Genomic DNA, 26804 nt, shown 5'->3' with positions numbered 1-26804 from the left:
TTTTTGTCAGGGCTTCATCTCTTTTTTGACATCTTTACAAGGGCCAAACAAAGAAGGTAGTGAGGATGAAATCCTGAAAAAATACTTGTAAACAATGTAGGACCAGTTTTACTACGATTCTTGTACTCACAATGCCCCAGTGGTGAGGTTGGGAGATCTATTTACAAGAGTTTCCAAAGGTGGAAGGACTCTGAAATGCCCTTGTTCATTGACCAATCTCTAGGTTTTTGAATGAACAGTTAGAAACTGAATGACAATGTTGGGCTCCTGCTGCTCTTCCCTGCTCATGGACTCCCGTAACTTGGTCCAGGATGACCACAACATCCACCAAGTATAGCTCGCGGATGCGCTACAAGAAAAGGACGCCGGCCTGCGGCACGGGTCGCACGCTGGGACGCGCCCGGGCCACATCTGTCGTAGCCCAGAGGAGGCTGGGCTGGGCCACCCCTCTAACATCTGGTTCTCAGGTTTAAGGTACTATTATTCCTGTTACTCCTTTTCTTACATATCTATAACTATGGTGAGACGGAAGGTTCCTGTGGAGAAAGCTGGGGAAGGGAGTGGGGCAACTCTTGATACGTTCCTGATTAGAGCAGCGAGCGTTCTCTCGCATGAAATAGAACTGATAGAGAGACGCATGTCTATGGAACCACTCCTCCTCGCCAACAAGTCACCACCAGGAAGCACTGTTGAGAATGCCCTCCTTGCCCCCAGGTTAAAATCGTCACCATTCACAAATCTCCCGCCTGGCCAACTGGAGCCTTCACCAATCACTCAATCTCCGATCATTTCCAACTCGGGGGACATTGAACCTGCACCCCGCACTAGCATAGCAATCGATCATCCTCTAAAGCAATGTAGGGGCCGTGGAATTGTTAAACCTAAACAACCAAAACCTGTAAGAGTAACCAAACCTAGGGCAGTCCATGCCAATACAGCCAGAGTGGACATTGCGACAGCACCGACGCCACCAACTTCAAGTACCCTGACCTGAGAGTTAGTACTGGACAACGCTTTTTGGTCGGGAGATACCAAGTTAATGACCGCTCTTCTTGATCCCATCCTCCTTAAACTGAGCAAAGAGAGATTAGCTGGCATTGAGGTTCAAAATGCACTCGCACCAACACTACCAGTGGTCCAGAATGCGGACCCTATCTACCCAGCCATGGACAAGCTACAAACTAACGCCTGTGCTGGTGGGGATGTGATCACTTTACCGCACTTGAGCATCCCTCCTAGCACATCCGAAATGGATGGTTTGGCCTCTTCAGTCCATGATCAATTTCATACACAATCGACGGCCCAACCATCATCATCTAGGGATAAAAGAGACATGACATATCAGATCCATCAGGTGCCTCAAGGGCTGGGGGAATCAAACACGGCACCTCACCCACTAGGAACAGATCACCTCCCTGCAGTAATGGCAGAAAACAATCCACAACTTTGGCTCCACCTTCTATCGGCAGCTTTTCCTTTAGTGCTGGTTCTGGCCAACATCCCTCCTTTGCGGGATAATCAGCAGGAATCTACTACACAGTTAATGGACAAATGCCTGCATTGGCTATCAAATCAGCCTATGGACTGGGCAGCCATCATTTAGCCAACAAAATCATTATGGCCAGGAGGGTGAGGTGGGTGGGAAACTCTAAAAAACCCTTTGCAGGGGACTGCGTAGTGATCAATTTCAATAATCCCCATACTGGCACATTCCTTCTCAGAAACCTCGAAAGATCTTGTTCTAGGAATGCTCAGATTATTTATTTATTACAGGAAACAATGGTCCCTGAAATCGAAAAGTAGTTAATCATACAATGAATATAGCCAAGATTGGTACTATATTACAGCGAAAAACATCTCGTTCGGACAATGCCGGATCACTTTCGATCCGGCATTGTCCGAACGAGCTGTTTTTCGCGTGGCCACGGAAATCCTTTCTCTCACCATTTTGAGACGAACATTGAATTTTTACTGTGTCCTGTTATTCCGGAACTTAATTGTCCCAGGCATTGTACCTCACAAACGCGTCCCTCTGGAGTATTGTGAACTCGCTACCCGCCCCAGACGCCCCCCCTGGTTCCCTAATGTTACCTTGAGGCATTTGAATATGGGCAATTTAACTGATTAGTCCTGATGATGATCCGATATCCACCTGATAAGGATCGAAATGCCTTCGACATAGTTGTCCACCTTACACATTCGAATTTCTGTATATAACGTATTGTGGAGGTGACAGTATATCTATTAGATGTTTCGCTACTCTTTATTTTTCAAGACAGAAACATCATTGTAATTGCCTGAATGTGTTTCACATTTTGTCCTCACGATATGTAAGTCTCAGGATACAGGCTTGTGTCCCACTAAGACTCTACTTACATTCTCTGGATTATTGTTAACTATTTCTACTTATTAAAGGTGCCTTGTCCGGCTGGACTTTGGCTGTAATATAGTACCAATCTTGGCTATATTCATTGTATGATTAACTACTTTTCGATTTCAGGGACCATTGTTTCCTGTAATATATAACTTCCCAAGGTCCCTGTCTAATTCCTTTGGGTGCCCTTGTGTTTTTTTCACAGATTATTTATTTAGCACTGGAGCATTTCTTTAAACAGGGCCCAACTCCAGGAAACAATCAGAGGGGTAGGTTAAGACTAGGCCAGCTTATGTCACGATATATAGAGCTGCAAATTATTGCACCGGGGACTGGGTTCATAACAGATTTGTCCCTCTTTCTGACTTGGAAGCTTGCGATTGACCACCAACACCTACCTACCCATCATCACCAACATTGGCCAACACTGCTCCTAACACACAGGTTCCACCCTTGTTCCTGTCCCCTTAGGAAATAGGAAAAAGAAACAGGATACGTTTAGTTACATGGAATGTGGCGGAATCGCCTCAAAGGTAGGAAATGAAAAGTGGCTTAACCATTGCCAAACGATGGATATTATTTGCATCCAAAAAGGACTCTTTTTCACTGGGATATCGTACCACTTTCACACCTGCTGTGCCTTCGGCATCGGGCAGAGCTAAGGGCGGTTTACTAACCCTAGTTTCTAATACACTACCATTACAAGTAAAACATGTGGGCTCCAAGAATACCTTTTTTCAAATTCTCCAATTAGAATTTGTAAATGTTGGCTGGTGGTTATTAATATTGATTTTGGGGGGAATGTGAAATGTGTGGTAGACGATTTAAATAACGAACTCCGATTAATTAACTCACGAACACAGAGGGGTTTTCCTAGCATAATTTGGTTGGGGGACTTTAATACCCACCTGTGTAAATACGATGAGGTCAGTTTGTGTGGGATGGGCAGTCCGTATGGCAACCCCCTTCTACATTTCACACATAGTGAATATGGGAAAACGCTTAAAAGGCTACTATACATAAGGCATCTGACCGTAATTAATAGTGGTAAGACAGGTCAGATAGAGCCAACATTTAGGAGGAATAATTCAGAGTCCACAATGGATTTTACTCTAGCCTCTTCCACATTACAAGACAGAGTGGACCATGTCAGTAACACATTTACTTTCCATAGCGATCATGCAATATTACTCATTCACCTAAGTATCCCCCAAAAGGGGAAGAGACAGCCCTTTTAGTTTCCCAGTTTAGAACCCTTCTAACAAAATTAAAAGCCGCACTTCCCCAACAAAAACCAGCAAACAGCACATCACCAGGTCGCTGGTTCGATTCAGCATGCTCGTTAGCAAAGAGAGCTCTTGACAGTGCCTTAAAAAACAAGCCCAGAGTTCCGGCACTGATAAGATCGCTTTGCAAAGATTATAAGCAGGCTGGAAGTACACGGGTGAAGGCACTAGGGGAGAAGGCCTGGGATGCCCTTGAACAAGCCGCAAGCTCACGCAATAGTAGGGAGTTTTGGAAGGTCATAAATGCCGCATATTTTAAAGATTTAAATGATCCATCACTGGACAAGCATGTAGAGGAAGATGCATGGATAGGGCATTTTGAAAGCATCTTTGCACGACAAGCCCCTCAACTTGATCTACCACCCCCACACCCAAGGAAACCCGACCTTCTCGCTTCACAAAGTGAGAAAAGGACTGGAAGCTTGTATTCAAGGGAAAGCCCCGGGACCGGATGGGGTCCTAACCGACCTCTTCCAGGCCAATTACGATCTGTGGATTCCTTTAATAACAAATGTCCTTAATAGTATAGCGGTAGAAGGTCCCCCTCCATCTTGGAACCGCAGCGTAATAGTTCAAATTTTTAAGAAGGGAGACAGGGGCTGCCCCAAACACTATAGGTCCATCTCCCTCCTGGACACAAACCGCAAAACTCATGGGCCAGCTGTTATTAGCCAGGCTGGAGGAGTGGGCACAAGATCGTAATATTTTAATGCAGGCGCAATACGGCTTCCAGAAGGGCAAGGGACAGTGGACCAGTGTTTTAAAAGGACAAAGGGGGGAAGATATATGTGGCCTTCATGGACCTGTCAGTGGCCTTTGACTGTGTGTCCCATTCCAAACTGTGGCCTATGATGGAGGGCATGGGGATCGACCCCCTGATCATCCGCTTTATTCGCCAGCTGTACGCAAATGCCACTGCCTCGGTGATGTATGGTAGAAATGGGAAATGCACACGCTCATTCAAGATCGAGAAAGGTGTCAGACATGGATGTGTCCCCACCCCGTTTCGTTTTTCCATCTATACCAACGGGGGGGGGGAGGTGGCCCTGTCTGGCCTCTCTTTAGACGTGCCAAAATTTGATAACATCTCACTCCCAATTTTGTCGTACGTTGACGATGCGTCTCTAATTGCAAAAACCGGGGTAGCTCTCCAAAACCTTATATCTTCGTACGCCTCATTCATGGCCTCATTAGACCTTGGAGTGAATGAATCCCAATCATTCATCATTATAGCTGGCGCCCATCCTGCTCTGGCTCTCGATCTGGCGCAGGGACACTGTAAACCTAACCCAACGTATGATTGGTGATTGCCTGAGGCTCGAGGGCTATAGCAGGATCGTCTGGATTAGATACATTGAGGTAGAATTAAACGCAATTGGGTAGGAAGAACTATTTAGGGACCCCTCATCTTGTCTCTAAACTGAAAATAATCGAATTATACTTGCAGTAGGCTAACTTTGATTGTAGGGAAAAGAACTGGCACCTATAGACGCTCACAGTCTACGATCAAATCCCACCAAGACCTGGGGAAGGCTATTTCTATCTCTCCTCTGTCACTGTAGCACAACACAGATTTATTCTGCTCCGCTTCCGCCTGAATCTAATCCCCTTGATGTTTGGGTTCCCAGAAAAGAGGTACAAGCTCGCAGACCTGGGCCTCTGCTCCTGCAATAATTACTTACTCCAATCCGACTTTCACCTGGTACTGTTCTGCATGTTTTATCACACTGATAGAGAAAGGTTCCTCCGTCCAATTTTAAGTCATCAAAATTTTACGCAATGTAGAGTGGCACTGCATTTTTTAAAAGCTCTCTCTAATCCCCATGTTTGTTTTATGGTAGCTTCTTTTCTGTGGGCCTTTGGAGAAACAGAAGGGTGAGGAGCTTGCCGCTTTGATTTGCTGTATTGATGGATTAAGATTATATTTGTAAGGTTGTATTGAGGCACCCAAAAGTTTAATACGTTCTTCTTTTAAAACCTTTCTGGTTTTTATGAAAATAGTTTTTTATCATGGCCTAGTTTGATGAAATTGTGCTTTTATGATCTGTTTGTAAATAGATCGAATAAAGATTTAATGAATGAATGAATGAATGAATGGCCTTAGCAGAAGGAGGTCGGTTAAAATAGGAAAGGACACATCTATAACTATAATATTTACAGAGACATTGCTGATCTTTCACATACAGAGAAATCAATCCAAATGTCCCTCGCATTTGCTAATTCTGGAAGGTTACCGTGATAAATCCTCAGTTAATTTTTGTCCTAGAAATTTGGCTCGAGATCACGTGCTGGAGTGTCTCTTACAAGCAAAAAGCAGTTTAGAATGTCTTATAACTAACAATAGCCTGAGTACTTCAGAGCAGACGTTAAATAAAGATTATCTTTCGTGTAGAATCATCACAACCTTGATGTGAGCTGAGCTTGTGGGATTCATCTGTAAACTAAATAAAAATGCACTCTGTATAAAGAAACTAGGTAGGTGCAACCCCACCTGATGGTGGAATTTGTCTCTGCAATCCAGGGCATGATGTTTTTTTTAAGAGTTAGGAACCTTACACATTCATAGGCAGCTGCGTGGAGTTTGTAGAAGAACTTCCTTTTGGAATAAGGAGTTATCTCAAAGTGAAGAAAGAACTTCCTGGAGACTGGCAAAGGGAAAGGAATAACCTTTGCTCCAGTATAGCAACAGAAAGAACATTTACTGGGAGCATTTTGTACAGGAAACCTGAGACCGGGTGTATTAATGGATGCTGAAACCAAATATGTCTTGCTTTCTCAGCTCTATCACTGAAATGACCAAGGCAAATCAGGATCCTTGTGCTGTATATATGGGAGTTTTCCACTGGAGAAACCACACAGAACTCAGGTTATTCTGAAATACTGCCCACGTACAGGACTGCTCCCAGTTTGATCCAAAACACTGGGGTTCGTAATTATTATTTCTAAGACAAATGGACAATCCTTGTGCATTATTCAGGGCAAAATATAAGCAGAAAAGAAAAAGAAAGAATCTCATGTTTAAGGGAACCCCATTGATGAGCCTAAAATAGACCAGAGAGCTTATACATGCCAAGTCAATGGTACGTAGTTCACCAAGTTCTGTAACTGATCGTATATCTTTTGCCCAGTTCCCCTCTACCGCCCTGCATTTGAATTTTGTACATTTACAGCCCAAAATACCAAATTTAAGCCTGCCAGCCAGGGATTCATAAAAGGATTCTTGGCAGGCATGAATGTCGCCCTTCATGCCAAGGTTTCTTCTTTCTCCCCTCATGAAAATCCTGGTGCTGTGTGTCGGTGTTGAAGCCAAAAAAGACATATAATGGAGCAGGGAGGTGACCTTTGTGTTTTTCATACTAGTTAGAGCATAATTCATCAGGAGAAGGTGGAGCTTATGTAAAGGAAGAACAAAAAATGGTTGCCCTATCCATCTGTAGCTTGTGTTCTCGCTCAAGAAGACGACTTGCAGCTCTAGATAATTCAGTGATGGGCTGAGGCTGAATTAAAGAGAATTCACATCTTTGCAAGTCTTATGCGATGAAACTCCTAACCATAGATTTCTATGACACTGCAAACATTAGGCGAAGCCTCATCACGTGGAGACTGGACTATACGCAAGGACAGATGTAAATGAATTCAGTTTGCTCCTACGATTCTCAGCATCTCAGTAGCTCGTTGGCCTGGCATCAACTGTGTCAGCATTGGAATATGACCCTGAGACCAAGATATCACTTCTGCAAATCAGTACAAGGAAGTAATGGGCGATAGCAAGACCCAAGGATAGGTTCTTGGAATGATTAATAAAGAAGAAACCTGATGTGGCTGCAAATAGAGAAGTGACCCGAACTCAAGTTTGAAAAACGCAGAACTCTTCGTCTTCGGACCCTGCTTTTAGGATCTACTGGCGCGAGAGAAACCTGAGGTATGATTGATGAGTTGCTGCTACTGCCCATCCTTCTCGGGAAGAATTGACCCACCTTAGTGATGTGATTCTGCTTTTTCCTCCCTCAATGTGTTATCTAGGAAATAGGGTTTTCGCCTGTTGTGTCAAGACTACTAAGGTAAGGCCACAATAATCTATGGGTCAAGTGCATGTCCTTCTGGAGTTTGTCCGAGCTGCTTTCTCTACCCCTCTAACATTGTCATGTATATGTTTTCCTGGCTGCCTGATCCATGTGGGCACTCCCATGCTTCCTTTGGCTGGAACACTTCAAGCAGACTCAACCATGAAGATTGGCACCCAGAGACTTTAGACATTGATGCCCTGCTGGTGAATTCTTGTATTACTCTTAATCTGCATGTTGACATCCTCTCTGGCTGGGGGCACCAGCTTGCTGGCACTAGACAAGACCAACCAATCAAAGTGATCCGATGCTCAAACCACAAGCACCAAACACTCACGAGCATGAATCCCCAAAGGTACACCTGGAACAGCATCGTATGCCATGGAATACATAAGACAATAACACCAATAATTCCCTGCAAACCATTATGACATTCTCAAGTCAAACCTGCTACTTTAAGCCCTCAAAATCTTTGAGAACTAGTCTGATATATATTTCTTTCTATGCATGCTGGAAACTGCAATCCTCTCTTTGTGAAGGAAAAGTCATATACCAGAATGCAGAATATGGGCTAAAATGTAAGTATGTACAACTGATATTGAGGTTTATGTGTCCTCTGACCAGTCACCATACAGTGATTGCATTGTTGGAACGGCACTAATGTAAGCTGCTGGCATTGGTAGAATAGAATGAGAAGACTTTCAATAAACTGCATTCAGCACTGTATTCAGAATCAGAAATAGTCACCTTGAGCAATGATGGTGCAGCAGAGAAGCTGCAGAAGGAACAACACCAACATCTCAATAGATACCTGAAACAAAAGAACATATTTTTAGAAATGGTCTAAACTCTGGTACAAACTAATGAGCTAATATTTGATCCACAGTTCTTAGAGAATGTGTCTCTTACCTCATCTTCCTCATCCCATTCCTTACGTAAATGAGTTCAAGTCAAGTAAAAGTACTTACAGCCTTCCCTCCCTCAGCTACCTGGCTGTAAGGCATGAGAACTTCATAAAGAGGCATTGGGAGCAGTAGAGTTTGTAGGAGGCGGAGGTCAGTGCTTGATAAGCTTAAAGAGATTTTGGAAAGGTGGTGGCATATGGGGAAGAAGGAATTTTAACTCGCTGAAGTATGTACAGGGATGAGGAAGGAAGAATTAGAGTAATGATGAAGATTACCAGTAAATAAACTAGCCACTCCCTCAGCTGTTTGGAAAATAAGCATGCCCTTCTGATGCTTTCCCTGATTATGAAGAGGAAAGTCAATTGCAAATACAATTTAAAGAGAGTCCGCTAGCAACTTAAGAACAGTGCCTACATGATGGTTGAGTTTTGGAACCACGCATGTGTTTACCACGCATTCAACAGCACAAGTCTTAACCACGAATATACCTCTATCATGCATGCCTTTACCACGAATCATGCTTTGTTAAGGCATGTATGGTACACACATATCCGTGGTTAAGACTTGACAGGTAAGTCTTAACCCCGGACCCCTGCCCCACCCTGAGTCCTAAAACTACCCCCGCCCTCCTGAAAACCAACCTCGTCCCCCCGAGCCCAAAAAATTGCCTCAACCTCCCTCTGAGCCCTAAAAATTACCCCGACCTCTATTCCCTAAAAACTGCCCGACTCCCCGCCCCTGGCCCTAAAAACTTCCCTGCCCCTCTAATTCCTAAAAAGTATTACTATCCCTGCCCCGCCCTGAGCCCTAAAACGGCCCCTAAGCCCCTGCCCTGACATCTAAATCTACTCCCTCCTTCCTAAAAAACTACCCCTTCGCCCCAGCCCTGAAAACTACTCTGAACCCCTCCCAGCCATGAAAACTACCTCGAACACCCAGCCCTAAAAACTACCCCGAACTGACCCGCCCTGAAAACTAGCCTGAATATCCCTCAGCCCTAAAAATAACCCTGAACTCCCCCAACCCTGAAACCTACCGCAAACCCCCCAGCCCTGAAAACCACCCCGAACCTCCAGCCCTAAAAACTACTCTGAACCCCTCAGCCCTGAAAACTACCCCGACCCCGAGCCCTGAGAAGTTCCCCGATCCCCCCTCGAACCATACAAACTACACTCCAAAACCCAGCCTCACTTACCTCACTGCATCCTCTCCCGATCTTTCGTGCTGCTTGGCTGCTTCCCCCAGCTAACAGCTAGACAGCGCACTGCCTTAACCACGCATATGCGTGGTTAAAACATGTGTGTGGTTAAGGCAAGCATGGTAGCATTTGCATAGTCGCAACACGCATGGAAGAGGCTACAGTGTTCCAACTGTTTCCCCTCCACGATATGACAAGCACATCCAAGGTAGTGCTGAAATCTTGCCTAGAGTTCAATCCAGGACATGGTGCTCACCCATGGAAACAGGAAACTTTAGAGCTTTGCTACGGGACTCCATGGGCTAGTAGAAGGTGACTAAGGGACCTTCAAGGGCACTTAATCATCCATGGAAGGCAGGATGTCAAGGGCCAGAAACCAGCAGCAGGTCTGGGGATTGCTGTGGTTTGGGAGTGTAGGTCAGAGAGAGCCAGAGGGCTAGATGAATGTCTCTAAGAGGCAAAATAGGAATTGAAACACTCTAAACACTGGATGAAGGTCTCGGGGAGCTGTCTGTCAGAGTCATTGCTGAGTGTTGGAGCACTAGAAGAGGTTGATTAGAGGTGGATCAGAGGGGCTCTAAAGCCACAGGGGTAAGTATAGGGGATAGTAAATGGGGTTTAAATGACGTAGGAGTGGGTCTGAGTGTCAGATAAAGGACACTGAAATCCAGCTGAGCAGGTTTGTGGGTATCTAAGGGTTGGTTGATTTAAGGATATTAGCAAGTAGCAAGGGTTCTAGTTCGCTGCCTGCCTGCACTGATGCTCCTGAGGATTGCAAGATGGTGGGGAGTTAACATTCTGCATGTTTGTTTTATGGTCTCTTAGGGCTCATACAATGGTCTGAGCATTGCAGTTTGAGTACTGTTTAGTGTCTCCAGGTCAACCTGAGGGAGAATGCCGTCAGCTGAGGTCAGCCTATTTATTTTGCAGGTTAGTGGACGAGGTATGATGGTTGCTTGAGGTTCCTGAGGTAAATTTAGTATCCACAGTGGATCTCTTTGAGTCACCAACAATGATCTCAATACAACTAGAAGCACTAATGTGCGCTAACAAAAAGGTGGTCATGAGGTCCTACAGAGTGGTTCCATCTGAAGGTAAGCACAAAAACAAGACAGGAAGGATCTGGGGCTCTGAGGCCTCAGGCAGGCACCCGAGGATAGACTAAAAATGCATGTAGTTCGATAGTATGGGGTAAAGACCTGGATGGGGAGTTCTGAGGTCCAGAAAAGGGATCTGAGTGCCCCCGAGTTTCATTTAGCATAGGTTCTAGGTCTCTGATGGCACCTTGTGATGCAATGAAGGACTCTGAGGATGGCGGATAGTCAGCTGAATGGCACCTACCATCAAGTGTGGGGCTATAAGAGCTGGCAGTTGGGACCTCATGGCCAGCAGGACAGGTCTAAATGCTGGTGGAGGGTCATTACAGCAAAGCGGAATTCTGCGGATCATCCGATGGGTACATACCTGGTTGCCCTTGGGTGCCTCCACACCACACTTCTCCACTGGTGCCCTCAATCCCAGAGAGATCCAGGATGGTAGCACCTCTTAATCCTATGGCTTGAAGTACATTTGGGTGAAGGGATACGTCCTGTCACCTGAATTTTTCTCTCGTGAGTTGTAATAAAATTGTGCACCCTACTTAAGTCTCTTTTTGGCTTCTTTGACCTTCAGTCCAAACGATGATACCACTCTAATTATCTCATTGATCAGTTGCTCAGTTAATTTGTGAGTATCAAGTGGTGTTCTCATCATTTGATGGCAGCTCAGCCTTTCACAGTGGATAGCCACCTCTTGTGCTAGGACTACAGGCTCAAGAGCACTGAAATCAAATTTGCACTGCCTTCGGGGATCCTTCACAACACAGAATGAATGGATTTTGGCTGGGACACTGCCAGGATGGAAAAGGTGTACACTGATCCCAGGCGCTTGGTGTGCATGCAATACGCCACGGACAAAATTGCTGTCTCCTGGCCTCTGCTGATATTTGGGCACCAAGCCAGGTGCTGGGCTATGTTGTATCCTGTTTTTGAGGAGTCCAAAATGGGCCTTTTACACATGTTTTACATCCTTTGGGTGAATTACGCTTGCAAATTGTATCCAAAGCAATATATATCACATGCAATGTACACCACACATGTGCTAAATACAAATGTTGTGGAGTCTCAGTATCAAGCGATTTTTCTCCCTGCAGAATTGATAATGAAATAGGAGGGTCTGGCTATACTATTTTGGACCTGACTCATAAACTGGGCTTTAGAGTGTAAATAATCTCCTTTAGCCCTAGGCATGTGGTTGATTCGTTTTTTCTGCTGTATCGTACGATTATTCCCTGAAGCTGGAAATCTGGAGAGGAACACATTGTTGTAAACTTTCATTGGCAGAATACTTGAAGTTCCTTAGTACTAGTATAGTAAAACTAAGAAATCTTTATCACCGAGGACCTTAAATAAAGATGAGAGAAAGTAACTTCTAGACAGTGAGCTTGCTTAAAACGTGTCAATCCAATATATGTTATATCTATTAGGATTATCACCACAATGACTAAGCAATGATGACTACAGTAAAATGAATAGACTTTATAACAAAAACACTGTCCATCACACAGCCCTAATCAAAACCTCCCTATATTCCCTGTGGCATTATTTTATTATCATGCCCATCCATATACAAATACAAACGTTATAAAAACAATCGACAAAGTACTCTGTCAGAATATCACACTGATGTATATATATATATATATATTACCTACTGGCGGTCGCCAGTAGGTAGTTATAGTTAGGACCACGTTTCCATAGGAAATCCGCAACATTCTATTTTGAATAACTTTGGCGCCGGTCGACGAATCCTCGCGAATTTGTCAAAATAGGTGGGGCGCTACGCTCCGCTCCTACCCTGAAAGTCTCGGGGTGATTCGTCAAGCGGGGGCTGAGATAAAAGGGGGGTCCCAAAATGCGTTTTTCCCATGCATTTTTCCATAGGACCTTTAGACAGGGCTACAGCCCGAACGGCTGAACAGAATTACTAGAAATTTGGTAGAGAGGTAGTCCCTAGGTCAAGGAAGTGCCTTTTGTAGGTTTGGTGTAAATCTGTTCAGTAGATTCTGAGAAAATAGCCTTTAAATCAATATATATATCTGAGCCAGCTTACGGTGCGCTTACGGTACGCTTACCGTACGCGTACGGTGGCGTGCGCGAGCGAGATTCTGATTGGCTCTTAGATCTTAGTAAACATTCGAATCGGCCGAAACCAGGAAGCGGCGGCCGCCATTTTGTGTATTTCACTCTGAAAAAAAAGAGTGAAAACAAGAAAAGGGGGCAATGAGGAGAGTTACAGACCCCCTAACATTTGTAAGGGGGTCAAAGAAGGACAGAAAAGTACAAAAAAAACATTTATTGATTTTTTAAAAAATCACGGGGTACGCGTACGGTAAGCGTACGGTAAAAAAAAATAAAAAAAAATAAATGAAATGCAGAATTAAGAGTTTAGATATTAGGGAGCTCTAAAAAGAGCTGTTGTGTTTATGAAGTCATTTTTTTAAGTGGTACTTACAAGTAAGTACCGATGCAGAGTCTAAGGTTCAAAAGGAAGACTCTGTTCCCTTCATCATTGAAGTGCACACCATCTCCTCTATAAATGTCTTGCATGTCATAACGCAAGTTGTTGTGGTAAATGGCACCCATACCATAGTCACGGAGGAAAGCAGAAACAGATTTGTTGACGTGCTTTCTTGCTTTGTCAATCTGCGGACAGAAATGATTGGACCAGTTCCATTTTTGCCTTTGGCATATGTTGGAAAACACAAAGGCAGTTTTAGGGAAAAGTGAAAACAGTTGTGCAAAGGTGTCCTTCATAAGCATTTCCAGACCTACCCCAGTCAAAGTGCCTAGGTCATTGCCACCACAGTGCACTATTATGAGGTCAGGGTGTTGGATTTGCATGAAGGATTTCACCAATGGCATCAACTGGTGCCACTTTAACCCTCTCTGACCAATCCATTTAATGTCTACATTTGGCAAAGCAAGGTCTCTCATCATATCTGTTTTCTCTGCAAACTTTTCACTCCAGAAGACATAGCTGTGCCCTACAATCCACACTGTGAACATCTTCAAAGGAGAACTGGATGCACTCAGGAGGTGTCTTTCAGTAGAATGGCAATATGAAAAGAAAGACAGTTTGGAAATGGAGGCATACATATTTTTTTCAAAACAAAAAGAACTGATTGGCTGTTTCATACCATTCTAGAATAAAAACTAGGCTGTATGTGTAAATTATTAGAAGCATGTTTTGTATTGGTACAGAAAAATGTGTTACCAAAGAACAGTACTATGGATTTGCTGTTAGGTTTGAAAAGTCAAGCACTCTTGCTCTGTGGAATTGAAACATTGTGTGGCGAACTTCTGACCTAACTCCACACAGCAGTGTTCCATGAGCTGTTGCTATGGTAGCAGGCAGAAGTCAAGTTGGGGGAAGGGTACTAGGCAGAAGTCAAGTTGGGGGCAGGGTACTTTTGGAAAATGGTTGGTTTTCAACCAATAGAAATGTGTGATTACATTTGAAAAAAAGGGGGAAGCACTGAGATTTGAAACTTACATGTATATGTGTGGAAAAATAGAGGGAAAGTTTGCCATTATCTGGTTCTGCTGAGAGGAGAGAGGTGAACACAACAGAGATCCTGGCTCTGATAATCTGCTGTTTGAGTGCCACATTTCTTTCACAACTAACTAATTTTAAAGGTGAGTTATGAGTTTGAGAGGGGATGTATGTGGTAACTTAAGAAATGAATAATAGAAATGGAAATTCTTTTTGTTGAAGTTGCGTTTATCATTTTCTGTTTTGGGAGAAATTTAAATGTGAGGAACATGTAAAATAATATGGACTATGTTTTCACAATAAATTAAGGTGTACTGGAAAAAAAAAGAATAGTTTAAGGGTTTGAGGTTGGACTCAGTAATGCAAATACATTCAGCATCACTAAGGCTGGTTGCCCTTGCTGGAATGTAGGCAGCCACCCAGGTTACACATGGTGGTGGTCTGAAAAAGCAGTTTGGACATGTGCATTTAAGAAAATCAAAAAAGTGGTTTCATAATGTGTCAGTCTGTAAAAGTGATTTTCACTTGCCAAAAAAAAAGAGCAGTAAGTGTGCTTTCAAATTGGCAAAGAAATTTCGTTTTGTGACTAATGTGAAAACATGACTCTGTGTGCAAAGAGGAATTATAGGCAGAGATTTATTGCGTTTTTTTCTGGTGATTTCACAGTTGCATTAGTAGGAAAAAGGGGGAGCGATTTTTTGGGGGAAGAAGCAGACTCTTAGCACACACCCATCTGCTTGCCATGTATAATCATGCACAGTATTTACAAGCGAGTGGGGTTTTCAGGTTTCAGTCTGTAATGCAAATACATTCAGCATCACTAAGGCTGGTTGCCCTTGCTGGAGTGTAGGCAGCCACCCAGGTTACACATGGTGGTGGTCTGAAAAAGCAGTTTGGACATGTGCATTTAAGAAAATCAAAAAAGTGGTTTCATAATGTGTCAGTCTGTAAAAGTGATTTTCACTTGCCAAAAAAAAAGAGCAGTAAGTGTGCTTTCAAATTGGCAAAGAAATTTCGTTTTGTGACTAATGTGAAAACATGACTCTGTGTGCAAAGAGGAATTATAGGCAGAGATTTATTGCGTTTTTTTCTGGTGATTTCACAGTTGCATTAGTAGGAAAAAGGGGGAGCGATTTTTTGGGGGAAGAAGCAGACTCTTAGCACACACCCATCTGCTTGCCATGTATAATCATGCACAGTATTTACAAGCGAGTGGGGTTTTCAGGTTTCAGTCTGTAATGCAAATACATTCAGCATCACTAAGGCTGGTTGCCCTTGCTGGAGTGTAGGCAGCCACCCAGGTTACACATGGTGGTGGTCTGAAAAAGCAGTTTGGACATGTGCATTTAAGAAAATCAAAAAAGTGGTTTAATAATGTGTCAGTCTGTAAAAGTGATTTTCACTTGCCAAAAAAAAAAGAGCAGTAAGTGTGCTTTCAAATTGGCAAAGAAATTTCGTTTTGTGACTAATGTGAAAACATGACTCTGTGTGCAAAGAGGAATTATAGGCAGAGATTTATTGCGTTTTGCCCGCTGTAAAATGATGAATGCAATTGCTTTCACAATTTATAGTGAAATGCAATATATTCTGAAAACAGCAAAAATAAGGCAAAAATATTTTTTGGAAAAAAATGTAAATATGTGTACTGTATTATAAAATGTTTTAAAAATATTAATACTTTTTTCTTTTTTTTCAGATTCATATAGAAAATTTTCGAAAACTAGAACCATTTTTAAAGCTATTTTTTAAAAAAACAAATGAATAAATATTTTTTTGAGTGAGTATGGTAAGTCAATAATAATAATTGTAGTCTCTCAAGGACCTTGTAATGTGATAATTGATTTTTAGTGTTTTTTTTAAAAAATAAAAAAAAAGTACGCGCACCGTACGCGTACGGTAAAAAAAAAAAAAAGTTTTTAAAAACATATGTAAAAAAAAGATGAAAGATAAGGTTGGCTCTTAAAAGAACCGTTGTGTTCATGCAGGGACAGAGGAAAGAAAGCATGGGAAAATTATTCAAAGCGACAAATGTGCTGATCTATTTTGTTTTTCACTAGGGAAACACTGGTCTCCCTATGGCAAATTAGATCTTGACAAAAGGCGCATCGAATATCAACCCTTCGAAATCGAGGGTTCATTTCCAGAGGGCCAGCAAAAGGAGATTCTCCCCCCACAGATGAAGGGCTCACCTGACCTGCAGAAGAAGGAGTCAGCTCTGCAGATGATGGTCCAGGCTGAGCTGCTGTGGATGTACTTGCTTGTCTTTCTGAAGAGTTACCTCCAAAAAGATGACCATGTGTCCTTTTGTGTACATCCTTGAGGTGTCTCTTCATGGTGTGATTCCCAAAGGAATACTTCCTGTCAGGATTACCTCTAGAAAGTACACGCTGACACAGCCTGCAAGTTACTAAGGGTGCATTCACCTTTTGCTGGCCTTCAGGAAAAGTAAAATAATCCCATACATAAGAGGGCTTTTGTTTCCTCGATCTCTGCCTCAAGACAGTGCTGCTAGTGCTAGCCTCACTCTCAGAAGAGCTCTGCTGTTCTGCCATCGTATCCCAAAGACAAACCAGCTCCTTCTCCTAAGGGATCACAAGCAGAAATGAGGGGAATGGGTGTGGTGTAGGAGAGTTCTAGAACTGAAAGTAGTTTCAACCAATCAAAAGTTGTGTTTCATGATCACATGACCTACCGTACGCTTACGGTACGCTTACGGTACGCTTACGGCAAAAGTGCGCATGCGCGTAAAAAAGACACGCGCTTGCGCGCATGCGCATAACAGTCACTCCCCGGCACTTCCGCGTAACGTGCGCGTGTAGCGTACACGCGTACGCGTCCCACGCGGAGTACGCGCGGCTACGCAAATTGCGTAACTATACGCAAGCAGCGTGGATAAATTACGGACGTAGCGTAAACCGTACGCTTACCGTGAGCTTACGGTACGCGTACTAAAAAAATAATAAAAAAAATAGAAAAAAAGTACTGCAAATAAATTTTACATGTTTATTTTAAAAAATATATTAAAAAAAACATATTAAAGAATTTTTAAAATTTAATCATAGTCTTTATAAAAGGTAAGAAAATTAAAATAAAAATATGTTAGAAAAAATAGAAGAAAAAAAAAATTAGCATTTAAAAAACCTTGCAAATTCACTGAAAAAACCATGGGTTTCACACACGTTATAGTTAGGAATTAGCATTTAAAAAACCTTAGAAATTCAGTGAAAAAACCATAGGTTTCACACACGTTATAGTTAGGAATTAGCATTTAAAAAACCTTAGAAATTCAGTGAAAAAAACCATAGGTTTCACACATGTTATAGTTAGCTGGACATTTTACTCGTAAAAAACCATTGAAATTGCCACGTTATAGTTAGTTCAGCTAACTATAACTCGCGCGCCCGCAATGCACTGCTGATGACGTCACATATTACATCACTCATGACATGGTCAGTGACATCACTCATGACATCACTGATGACATCTCAAATGACATCACTGATGACATCATCCTTGTGATAGAGTGGTAGACCTCCTCTCACCCTAATATAACCTTTGATACACACATACAAAAATAGAGACTAAAATTTACAAAAGAATGGACATACCAATAACAGTTACAACAACCTCTTCAGTAATTCTAAGATCCACATACACATCCATTCATTCACCAACAGTTCAATACAGTCACTCATACATGTACTCACTTATCATATGTACTCATACACCTATACATCCTGTTACACAATGCCACTTATCCATAGAGCTACTCACACACATAGTCACCCATGCTAATAAAGAATAAAACATACATTTACTTGCATATACAGTTATTCACACACCACCACACTTACTTCTACGGAAACTTACACATACTTAGTCTTTTAAACAATCACTTATAGAAACACATACTTATTCATACAGGAACTCTTCCAATGTCTCACTCTCACATATACTCACTTATTTACACCAATAGTCACATATACTAGTTTAAAACATATGTAGTTACTCATAAAGACACTATTGAGACAGTCATTCACTCACTAACACACCCATACACACACTCATCCACCCATACAGTCCTGCACACATGCTGTCTTCAACATATACAAAGAGTGAGCCACTCATTCATGCACCTATGCACTACGTAATACCCGCCACCGAACCATGAAGACACTCAGACTGATACTCAAAAAACCAACTAATAACCCATATAGACACCCATGTAGCTACTCACCAACCCATGCAGCCACATATACACAAAGTGAGAGACTGATACAGATATTTCCATATTTAAACATTACTCACTAAGCCATGTATTCACTATGATACACTTAATCAGTCAGCTACACAATCAATTTTTCAAAAACAAATCATCCATTTAGACACTTATATACCCATTTATTCTTCCATCGACCTTGAGATATACATAAATAAAACATATTTAATTTTCAGGAAAACACACATTCACTGGATGATGTCATCAGTGATGTCATTTGAGATGTCATCAGTGATGTCATGAGTGATGTCACTGACCATGTCATGAGTGATGTAATATGTGACGTCATCAGCAGTGCATTGCGGGCGCGCGAGTTATAGTTAGCTGAACTAACTATAACGTGGCAATTTCAATGGTTTTTTACGAGTAAAATGTCCAGCTAACTATAACATGTGTGAAACCTATGGTTTTTTTCACTGAATTTCTAAGGTTTTTTAAATGCTAATTCCTAACTATAACGTGTGTGAAACCTATGGTTTTTTCACTGATATATATATATATATATATATATATATATATATATATATGTATATATATATTCACTTAAAAAACCCTAGGTTTCACACATGTTATAGTTAGCTGGGCATTTCCTTCGAAAAAAACCAATGAAATTCCCCCGTTATAGTTAGTGCAGGCAACTATAACTCAAGCGACCGCAATCCGCTGCTGATGACGTCAGATATTACATCACTGTATTTAGACACTTATTTACCCATGTCTTCTTCACGTGGCGCATTTCGTACAGTGCACGCCTTGCCATTTTTTACAAAATATCAATTGTTTTTTTCTCTCTTGGGGGTCCTTAGATTTATATATTAAATGTGATTGTTAATTCTTTTTTTTTTTCTAATTTTTTTTTACCGTACGCGTACGGTAAGCTTACCGTACGCGCACCCCGCGATTTTTTTTTTTAATTATTAAATTCATTTTTCATACTTTTTGGTCCTTCGTGAACCCCCTGACGAACGCTAGGGGGTCTGCAACTCTCTTCATGGCCCCCTTTTCGTGTTATCAACCTTTTTTTCTCAGTGCGAGAGACAGAAAATGGCGGCCGATACTTCCTGGTTTCGACCGATTCGAATGTTTACTTTGATCTAACAACCAATCAGAAACGCGCTCACGCACGGCACCCTACGCGTACGGTAAGCTTACCGTAAGCGCACGGTAAGCGCACGGAGCGCTGCCACAGATATATATATTGATTTAAATGCTATTTTCTCAGGAACTACTGAACAGATTTACACCAGACCTACAAAAGGCACTTCCTTGACCTTATGGCTACCTCTCTGCCAAATTACAAGTAATTCTGTTCAGCCGTTCGGGCTGTAGCTGTGTCTAAAGGTCCTATGGAAAAATGCATGGGGAAAACGCGTTCTGGGACCCCCTTTTTTCTCAGCCCCCGCTTGACGAATCCCCCCGAGACTTTCAGGGTAGGAGCAGAGCGTAGCGCCCCATTAGTTTTGAAAATTTCGCGAGGATTCGTCGACCGGCGCCAAAGTTATTCCAAATAGAATGTTGCGGATTTCCTATGGAAACAGGGTCCTAACTATAACTACCTACTGGCGACCGCCAGTAGGTAATACAATTTTAGTACTATCATAGTTATTGTAGCAACTGACACTTCACCTACTTCGCTTGCTTGGTTTTGTCAAAGCTTTGGTTCAAAGTGGGGGGTATTTTAATTTTCTTTCAACTCCCTTGCCTAAAATCCATATTGATGATACATTTGTAACAGATTCTTACTCAAAGCGACACGGCTGGTGCATCCCTGGGTTCGGCACTCACCAAGAGGTGAGGCTGTGTGTCTCTTAACTCCACATTCAGTCCATGCGTAGGTTTCCACCATCCAGACCATAGCATTTCTGTAGTCAGACCCAAAGGGGTGTTCCACGGGCTGCACAATGCCAAAAAATAAAGGACAACTGGATGGGGAGTATCGAAGATTGCAAGGAAAGGGATATGTAAAACTTATAGTTCTTCTTCTCATACAAACATAATATCTTACTACTGAAGAGGACAGGACGGATAGCATTATGTATGGCCTTTCCCAAGCAGGTGGATTTGAAGTTACCTAGCTAAAGATGGAGCTAATCTTTTCCTTGTGATGTACTTTCAAGTATATATATATATATATAGAGAGAGAGAGAGATAGAGAGAGAGAGAGAGAGAGAGAGAGAGAGAGAGAGAGAGAGAGAGAGAGAGAGAGATATTGATAACAGATTGTCAGGAACCAACAGTGGACGCTGGGGTGGTTTAGTGGCAAGGAAAGATGAAGGGGTGGGACTAGAGGTAGCGGTTCTATTTAAAAAGAGACTTGGGAATGGGAAGGTTTCAGGGAACTTCCGGTGGTGCACTGGCATTGCAATTGCCGTTTCAGTTCGTTCACTCCTTTCTTCAACCTAGTTATTTTCTTCCTCACATCACTTAGGTAAAAAACATCTTAGAGTTAAAGGCTAGAGGTAACAAAGTTGTTCCTCAAATTACACACCTCTTTGAAGATGAGACTTTCTGACAATTAAGATATTCTCAAATTATAAAGACTGCACAGACTTAGACCTCTGACTGCAGAGTTCACTACTGGATTAAAGAAATACTACAGGCTGTGACCTCTGGCACCTAAAAACTAGTGCTTCCTGCACATAAACAATCATCCCTGCAACGCAGGCACCTTTGCACCATGGCACAAGGGGTGTCAGTGCTAGCGCTAGGCAGCTTTTTTAGCGCCAGCATTAGGGAAATCACATGGGTGCACTGTATTCCTGTGAATATGATGCATCCCTGCTTTTTTTAAATTACGCAAGACGGCGCTGCTAAATTGCTTGCAGTGCATAGCTGCGTCATTTCTTTGTGAATATGCCCCTATATTTTACATCACAAATAAAGCAGCACAAAAAAACACAGCAGCACACATTATCATCACAAAACGCCACGCAACAAATATGCATAAACACTGTCAAACATAACACCTTCAGAATCCTATTTTCATAATACGGTGGTGAAAGATGTTTGGAACAAGCAATGCTTTAACTTATCAACAAGGACACGAAACAGCGCCAGTCAAAAATATTTTGGAATCTGACCCCTCGTCCTCCTAACCGTGCCTTAGGAGGCCACTAAAGTGCTCTCGTCACGACATGTGGCATCCTAGCAAAATCCAAAATACAATTTAAAAAAACACACGAGTCCCAGAGAGAATTGCGGAAGGGAAGAGAAGTGAGTACTTACCGCCATTGGGACATCCCGTAGAATGGAGCCTAGGCTTTTAGAGGGTGCCAAAGGTTTTACTGAACAGGAGGATGATGCGTGAATTCCCCTAGGATACCGATGGGCAGCTCCATTCCAGCTCTTGACGCACCCTCAAAAGGCGCGCGCCCCGACAGGACAATCGGTGACCTAGTAACACTGCACCTGTTCCGCTGCGCCCACCTCTCTTCAGAAAATATATTTTCGTCTCTTTGTTCCTCCTGTAAGGAGTGGGTGTGGGTAGGGTCGAGTAAAATAACTGACGTTTTGACCTGAGCAGAACACTGATGCCCAGGGGAACCGCTGTGCCCAGGGAGGGCCGCTTTGATGGAAGAGGTAAAGGGTCTTATTAATTTATAAGAACTATGCTTGGGTTAGGCATCGTTTTTACAACGTACTAACACATAAAAAGAACATATTCTAATTACCATTTCACAGTAATGTTTAATCTTTGAAGAAATGCGACAACAATTGAATTTCCTAGCGTTGTTACTCGAACAAGACATCCGGTTTCAGCACCCCACGCCGCCCCACCCCATGGTTTGGCCTTTCGGCCAGTCCATCATTGCCAGATGGACCATTTGAAGTGTGTGAGCTGTTTTGTTTCTTGGTTCTGCCAGGGCTAGGGTTTCCACGTTTCTTTGATTTAGTTTTGCTATCCTGGAACAAGGGCTGGTAAAGTGGAAAGGATTGTGTGCGAATTTGTCAGGATTCTTTTGTAGTATGGGGGTGGAGACATGCAAGTCTACACCTATGAGTAACTTTACACTCAGATTTTGAGTATAGCCAAAAGCAGAAAAGTGACTCAAAAGCATAAGAGTAAATTACACATGTAAATTACTCACAAGTGTAAATTACCTTTGTGGATAGCTTCGAAAGTTTGGAACAGAAACCCCTCTATGCTGTGGTGAGAAGAATGCAAACACCTGGACCTTAGCTGGGGAAAGGAGGAGAAGAGAGAGACCTTTTAGGTGAAGACTTGCACATATAGACCAAACAGAGGAAGAGGCTTATGGCAGGTACAGGTTAAATAGGCAAAGAAATCTAAACCTCTTGAAAGATCTATAGCCTGTGCTAGACAGGCACACACATGTAGCATATACAAAGTCCGCATTCACTACACCTGCTTGCATCAGGAAACTAACAAGGATCAATAGCTGTGGCAGCTGGCGTCTCCCTGGGTGCCCCATCGAGGGGTATTTAAGCCACATCTGGACCATATGCTGTCTGAAACCTATGCACTCAGAGATTTTCCAAATTCCCCATGTGGGTTTTCGGTGACCAGCATGAAATTCTAAAGGGTTGAACAATTTCTACTTGCCATAGTTTGTGTGGATGTTGCCCACATTTTGATATCTTTCACCCAAATAGCGCGCATATCAACACCAACATGAATGACTTCCCTGAACATACAAGTGATTTGCAATGCAGACATCAGGCACACATCTCTTCCGCCATGGTGTCCTTTGTGAATGGTTTGCAAGAGAAGAGCTAAAAGATGGGCAGTTGCTAAGTAAGTTACTATCCCTGTACACCCAATGTGTGTGTTAGTGCATTCACAGAATCTTTGTAAACCCTTTCATCCAGGTTGTATGTAATAGTGCATATGCAATATGCCCATAACTCATGCCACACGTGCTCAATATCGGGCATACAGGGAACAGATGTAGAACAAAGTGCACAAGAAGACCAGATCTGTGGTGAAACATAGAGTTGGCTTAATGAAAGGCAGATTAATCTACCTACATAAAAGTGGCAGTCGACGGGTGCAAACCATAGACGTGCAGTAAAATCAAATCCATACAAAACATTAGCACCAGGAAGGTACTGTCAATTGCACCTGCGAATAACAATTTGGATTTTGATGATGAATCCTCAACCCAACCAACCAGGTTCGGGCTAGCAGAGGCAGTCGAGCAAGCGTATTGCTTCCAGGTTCCCATAAATTGAGTCGGAATTGGTCAGATGCACCTGGCAACTTGTTGCTGGTTGTAAGGCAACTACTTAGTTTGTCACCAGCTTTCTTTCCCTTGCCTATTTCTTTTTCAGGTTCTGTCCTTAGTTCATGTATACCTCTGAATTTTGCCTTCCAGGGACTGCACTGACTTTGGTACCTGTTTCCTCTTCTCCAATGATTGCTACATATAGTCTGCATGCTGCGTTCTGACCGTGTCTAGTGTACTGGTTCTCAGGAAGTCGAGGTGTTTCCTCATTCATAATTTTTCTCTTTACTGAAAAATCTGGTAAGTCATAGACCACACATGTATGAGATATTTGTTGTTGTTTGATGGGCTAAATATTTTATTAATTGTTTTTTCTACTTGCTATCTCAGGCAACACTTCAGATCCACACGTTACCCTTCCACTGTCATTAACCATATGAGTGCTATGAGTGCTGAGAAGTTCCTGGATGGCAGAATGCAGGCGTTCTCTTTCTTTTCTTCTTCTTCTCTCTCCAGGGCCCCCTTTTCCCCAAGCAGGACTTCCTCTTAGATCAATTGCCAATCCTTTCACTTCTGAGACTTCTATCCGGGAATTCCTTAATAACCTTCAAATACACTGCACGTCTTTCCCTTGCTGCGCGAGGCATCCCTCACAATTTGCCAGGGCCACCTTCTGGCATGGATTTGGATGTTAATCCAATAAAGGCATGCCATACCTTGGCATATAATAATAATGGAATTTATAATAAATTTACCATCAGATCATGGTTATAACACTATCTTTGTAATACGGTCAATCACAAAATTAAGCACATTTTCTTTCTGCCGAAAGTGTTCCATCTACAGCAGGTGCTAGAGTACTTTTTTTTTCTTTAACAGAATATCATCAAGTTCCATGGATTATGCCAATATGTAACATAGTATATACTTTCAAACTGAGTTTAAGAATGCTAATGAAGATATGTGAGTGTGGATGGGTAAATGCAATACTATAATGATACTACCAATGTTATTTGTATTGTAGATGTAATATGTCAACAAAAAGGATGTCAAAATATACGTTCCATGTATTACCTGAAATCATTATATTAGATAGTGGTACACAATTTGTATCCATCTTTTGTTTGAATATTTACATGTTTTATCCTGTGCATATCATCTACAACTAGTGGACCAAGCAGAAAAAGTTAATCAAGAACTTTAATCATTTTTGTGGTGGTATATTTAAGATTAAATTGACGGAGTAAAACAATTATAATTGGCAGAGTTTTGTCATTTGTCACAGCAATACTCTTCATGAATCCAACATTAACTTTTCATTTTCTTCTTTACAATTAAGCTATCAGCTATATATTTCTGATATCCCAGGCAAAAATTACACACTCCCAACTAATGAAGACAGATCAAGAATATTGAACATCATACATAAGTGAATCTTTGAACATTTGCAAAAGGATAAAGAAAGAAACAGAGAGCACGCTGATAAAATGAGAAGAGCGGCAGCAAATTATCACATAGGTGATGCAGTATGGGCGATTGATAGAACTGGAGGTCTCTAGTTGGCTGAGGTAGGTACCTTAGTCCAAATAGGGACCCTGGCTTCTAGTCAGGGAAAGGAGGGACACACTCTTAGATAACCCCTGCTCACCCTGTGGTAGCTTGGCACGAGCAGCCAGGCTTATCTCCAAGGCAATGTGTAAAGTATGTGCAACCACACTCCCAGTAACACAGTGCTAACACCACAAAGGATACCACACTGATTTGATAAAAATAGCGGTATCTTTATCAAAAGAAATACGATGAGACCAAACAATAGAAATCCAACATATGCGTATTCGTAATATTTCACTTTGCTGGTTATTAGGCCAACAATCACTTGTAGGTTCTTGAGGTATTAATGAGCAGTTCACGATGATCTAATGCAGTCCTAATGCAATGCTATGCAGTTCGTAACATAGAAATAAGACAGTCCTTAATGCAAGTACTAATGCAGTTTGTAACGCAGGAATAATGCAATTCATAATGCAAGAATAATGCAGTTCGTAATGCAAGAATAATGCAGCTATTAATGCAAGAATAATGCAGTTCTTAATGCAAGCATAAGGCAGTTCTTAATGCAAGGAATAATGCTATAAGCCAATCTGCGCAGTCAGCTCGGGCACCACTAAGCCCCAACAACAGAGACAACGGTCGTAAACTTAAAGGGGCGGCCCCAGTAATGCTGGGCAGGTACGGGTTGCTTGGGGATCAGCGCGTCTAACGCGGTGCAGCAGGAAAGAGATCGGAGCACTCCTGTACTCCTCCTGCACGCCTCCCCAGGCCATACACGCTTGCGGCTTCCGACAGGGGACCAAGCCTTACCTGGGGGGGTGCGCTGCCTCTCTCTCTCTCTACCCCACCGCTCGTCGGACGTCATGCTGGACGGTCCCAATGACTTGCAGCTCCGTTGCTAGGCGACGCTGTAGCCAGACGGGTTACGGTGCTGCCTTCTCCTTCGTTGGCGATCTTGAGCAGATTCCTCTTGGCGAAAAATGATCACGATCCCTTCCACCTTGCAGCTTCCTTAGCTTCAAGAAATCCTTTAGCATGTTGCGGCTCGGGCCGGCGGCGGCGATCCTTACTCACAGCCTCAGTTACGATGACGGCTCGGGCCACAAACAACAATGCAGCAGCGTGGATGATGTTTCACACTGCGGGGGCAATGAGGTCACGAGGCACCTCGTAAACAGCGCCACAGACCACACGGCAGTCTCAGGCATGAAAAACCACACACACCAAGCGTCGCTGAGACACGGTTGGAAACTTTGATGTTCCTGAGTTTCCACAACAGGGGACCAGCTCTCCTCGGGCCCTTGGAGACAAGTTACTTCAGGACACAGCACACAGAAAATTCCTTTCAAGCAGGGGGACACAGCACAC

The 26804-nt window shown here is 42.6% G+C and overlaps 1 protein-coding gene across 1 annotated transcript in view; it reads right to left on the bottom strand.

Moving 5' to 3' along the window:
• LOC146867308 (trypsin-3-like) overlaps window positions 1-21966 on the bottom strand; it is a 71184-nt gene extending 49218 nt beyond the window's left edge. The window contains exons 1-2 of the mRNA XM_085614909.1: window positions 21925-21966; window positions 8472-8535 (exon numbers count right to left, since the gene is read on the bottom strand). Coding sequence (XP_085471035.1) covers window positions 8472-8535; window positions 21925-21930 — 70 coding nt within the window. The 5' untranslated portion in view covers window positions 21931-21966. The remainder of the gene's footprint in view (window positions 1-8471; window positions 8536-21924) is intronic.
• Between the last annotated feature and the right edge of the window lie 4838 nt (window positions 21967-26804).

This window comes from Triturus cristatus, chromosome 1_2, assembly GCF_964204655.1.
Source record: "Triturus cristatus chromosome 1_2, aTriCri1.1, whole genome shotgun sequence".
Taxonomy (NCBI): Eukaryota; Metazoa; Chordata; class Amphibia; order Caudata; family Salamandridae; genus Triturus; species Triturus cristatus.
The sequence above is the reverse complement of the archived record's forward strand: the minus strand, read 5'-3'. Positions and strand labels throughout refer to the sequence as shown.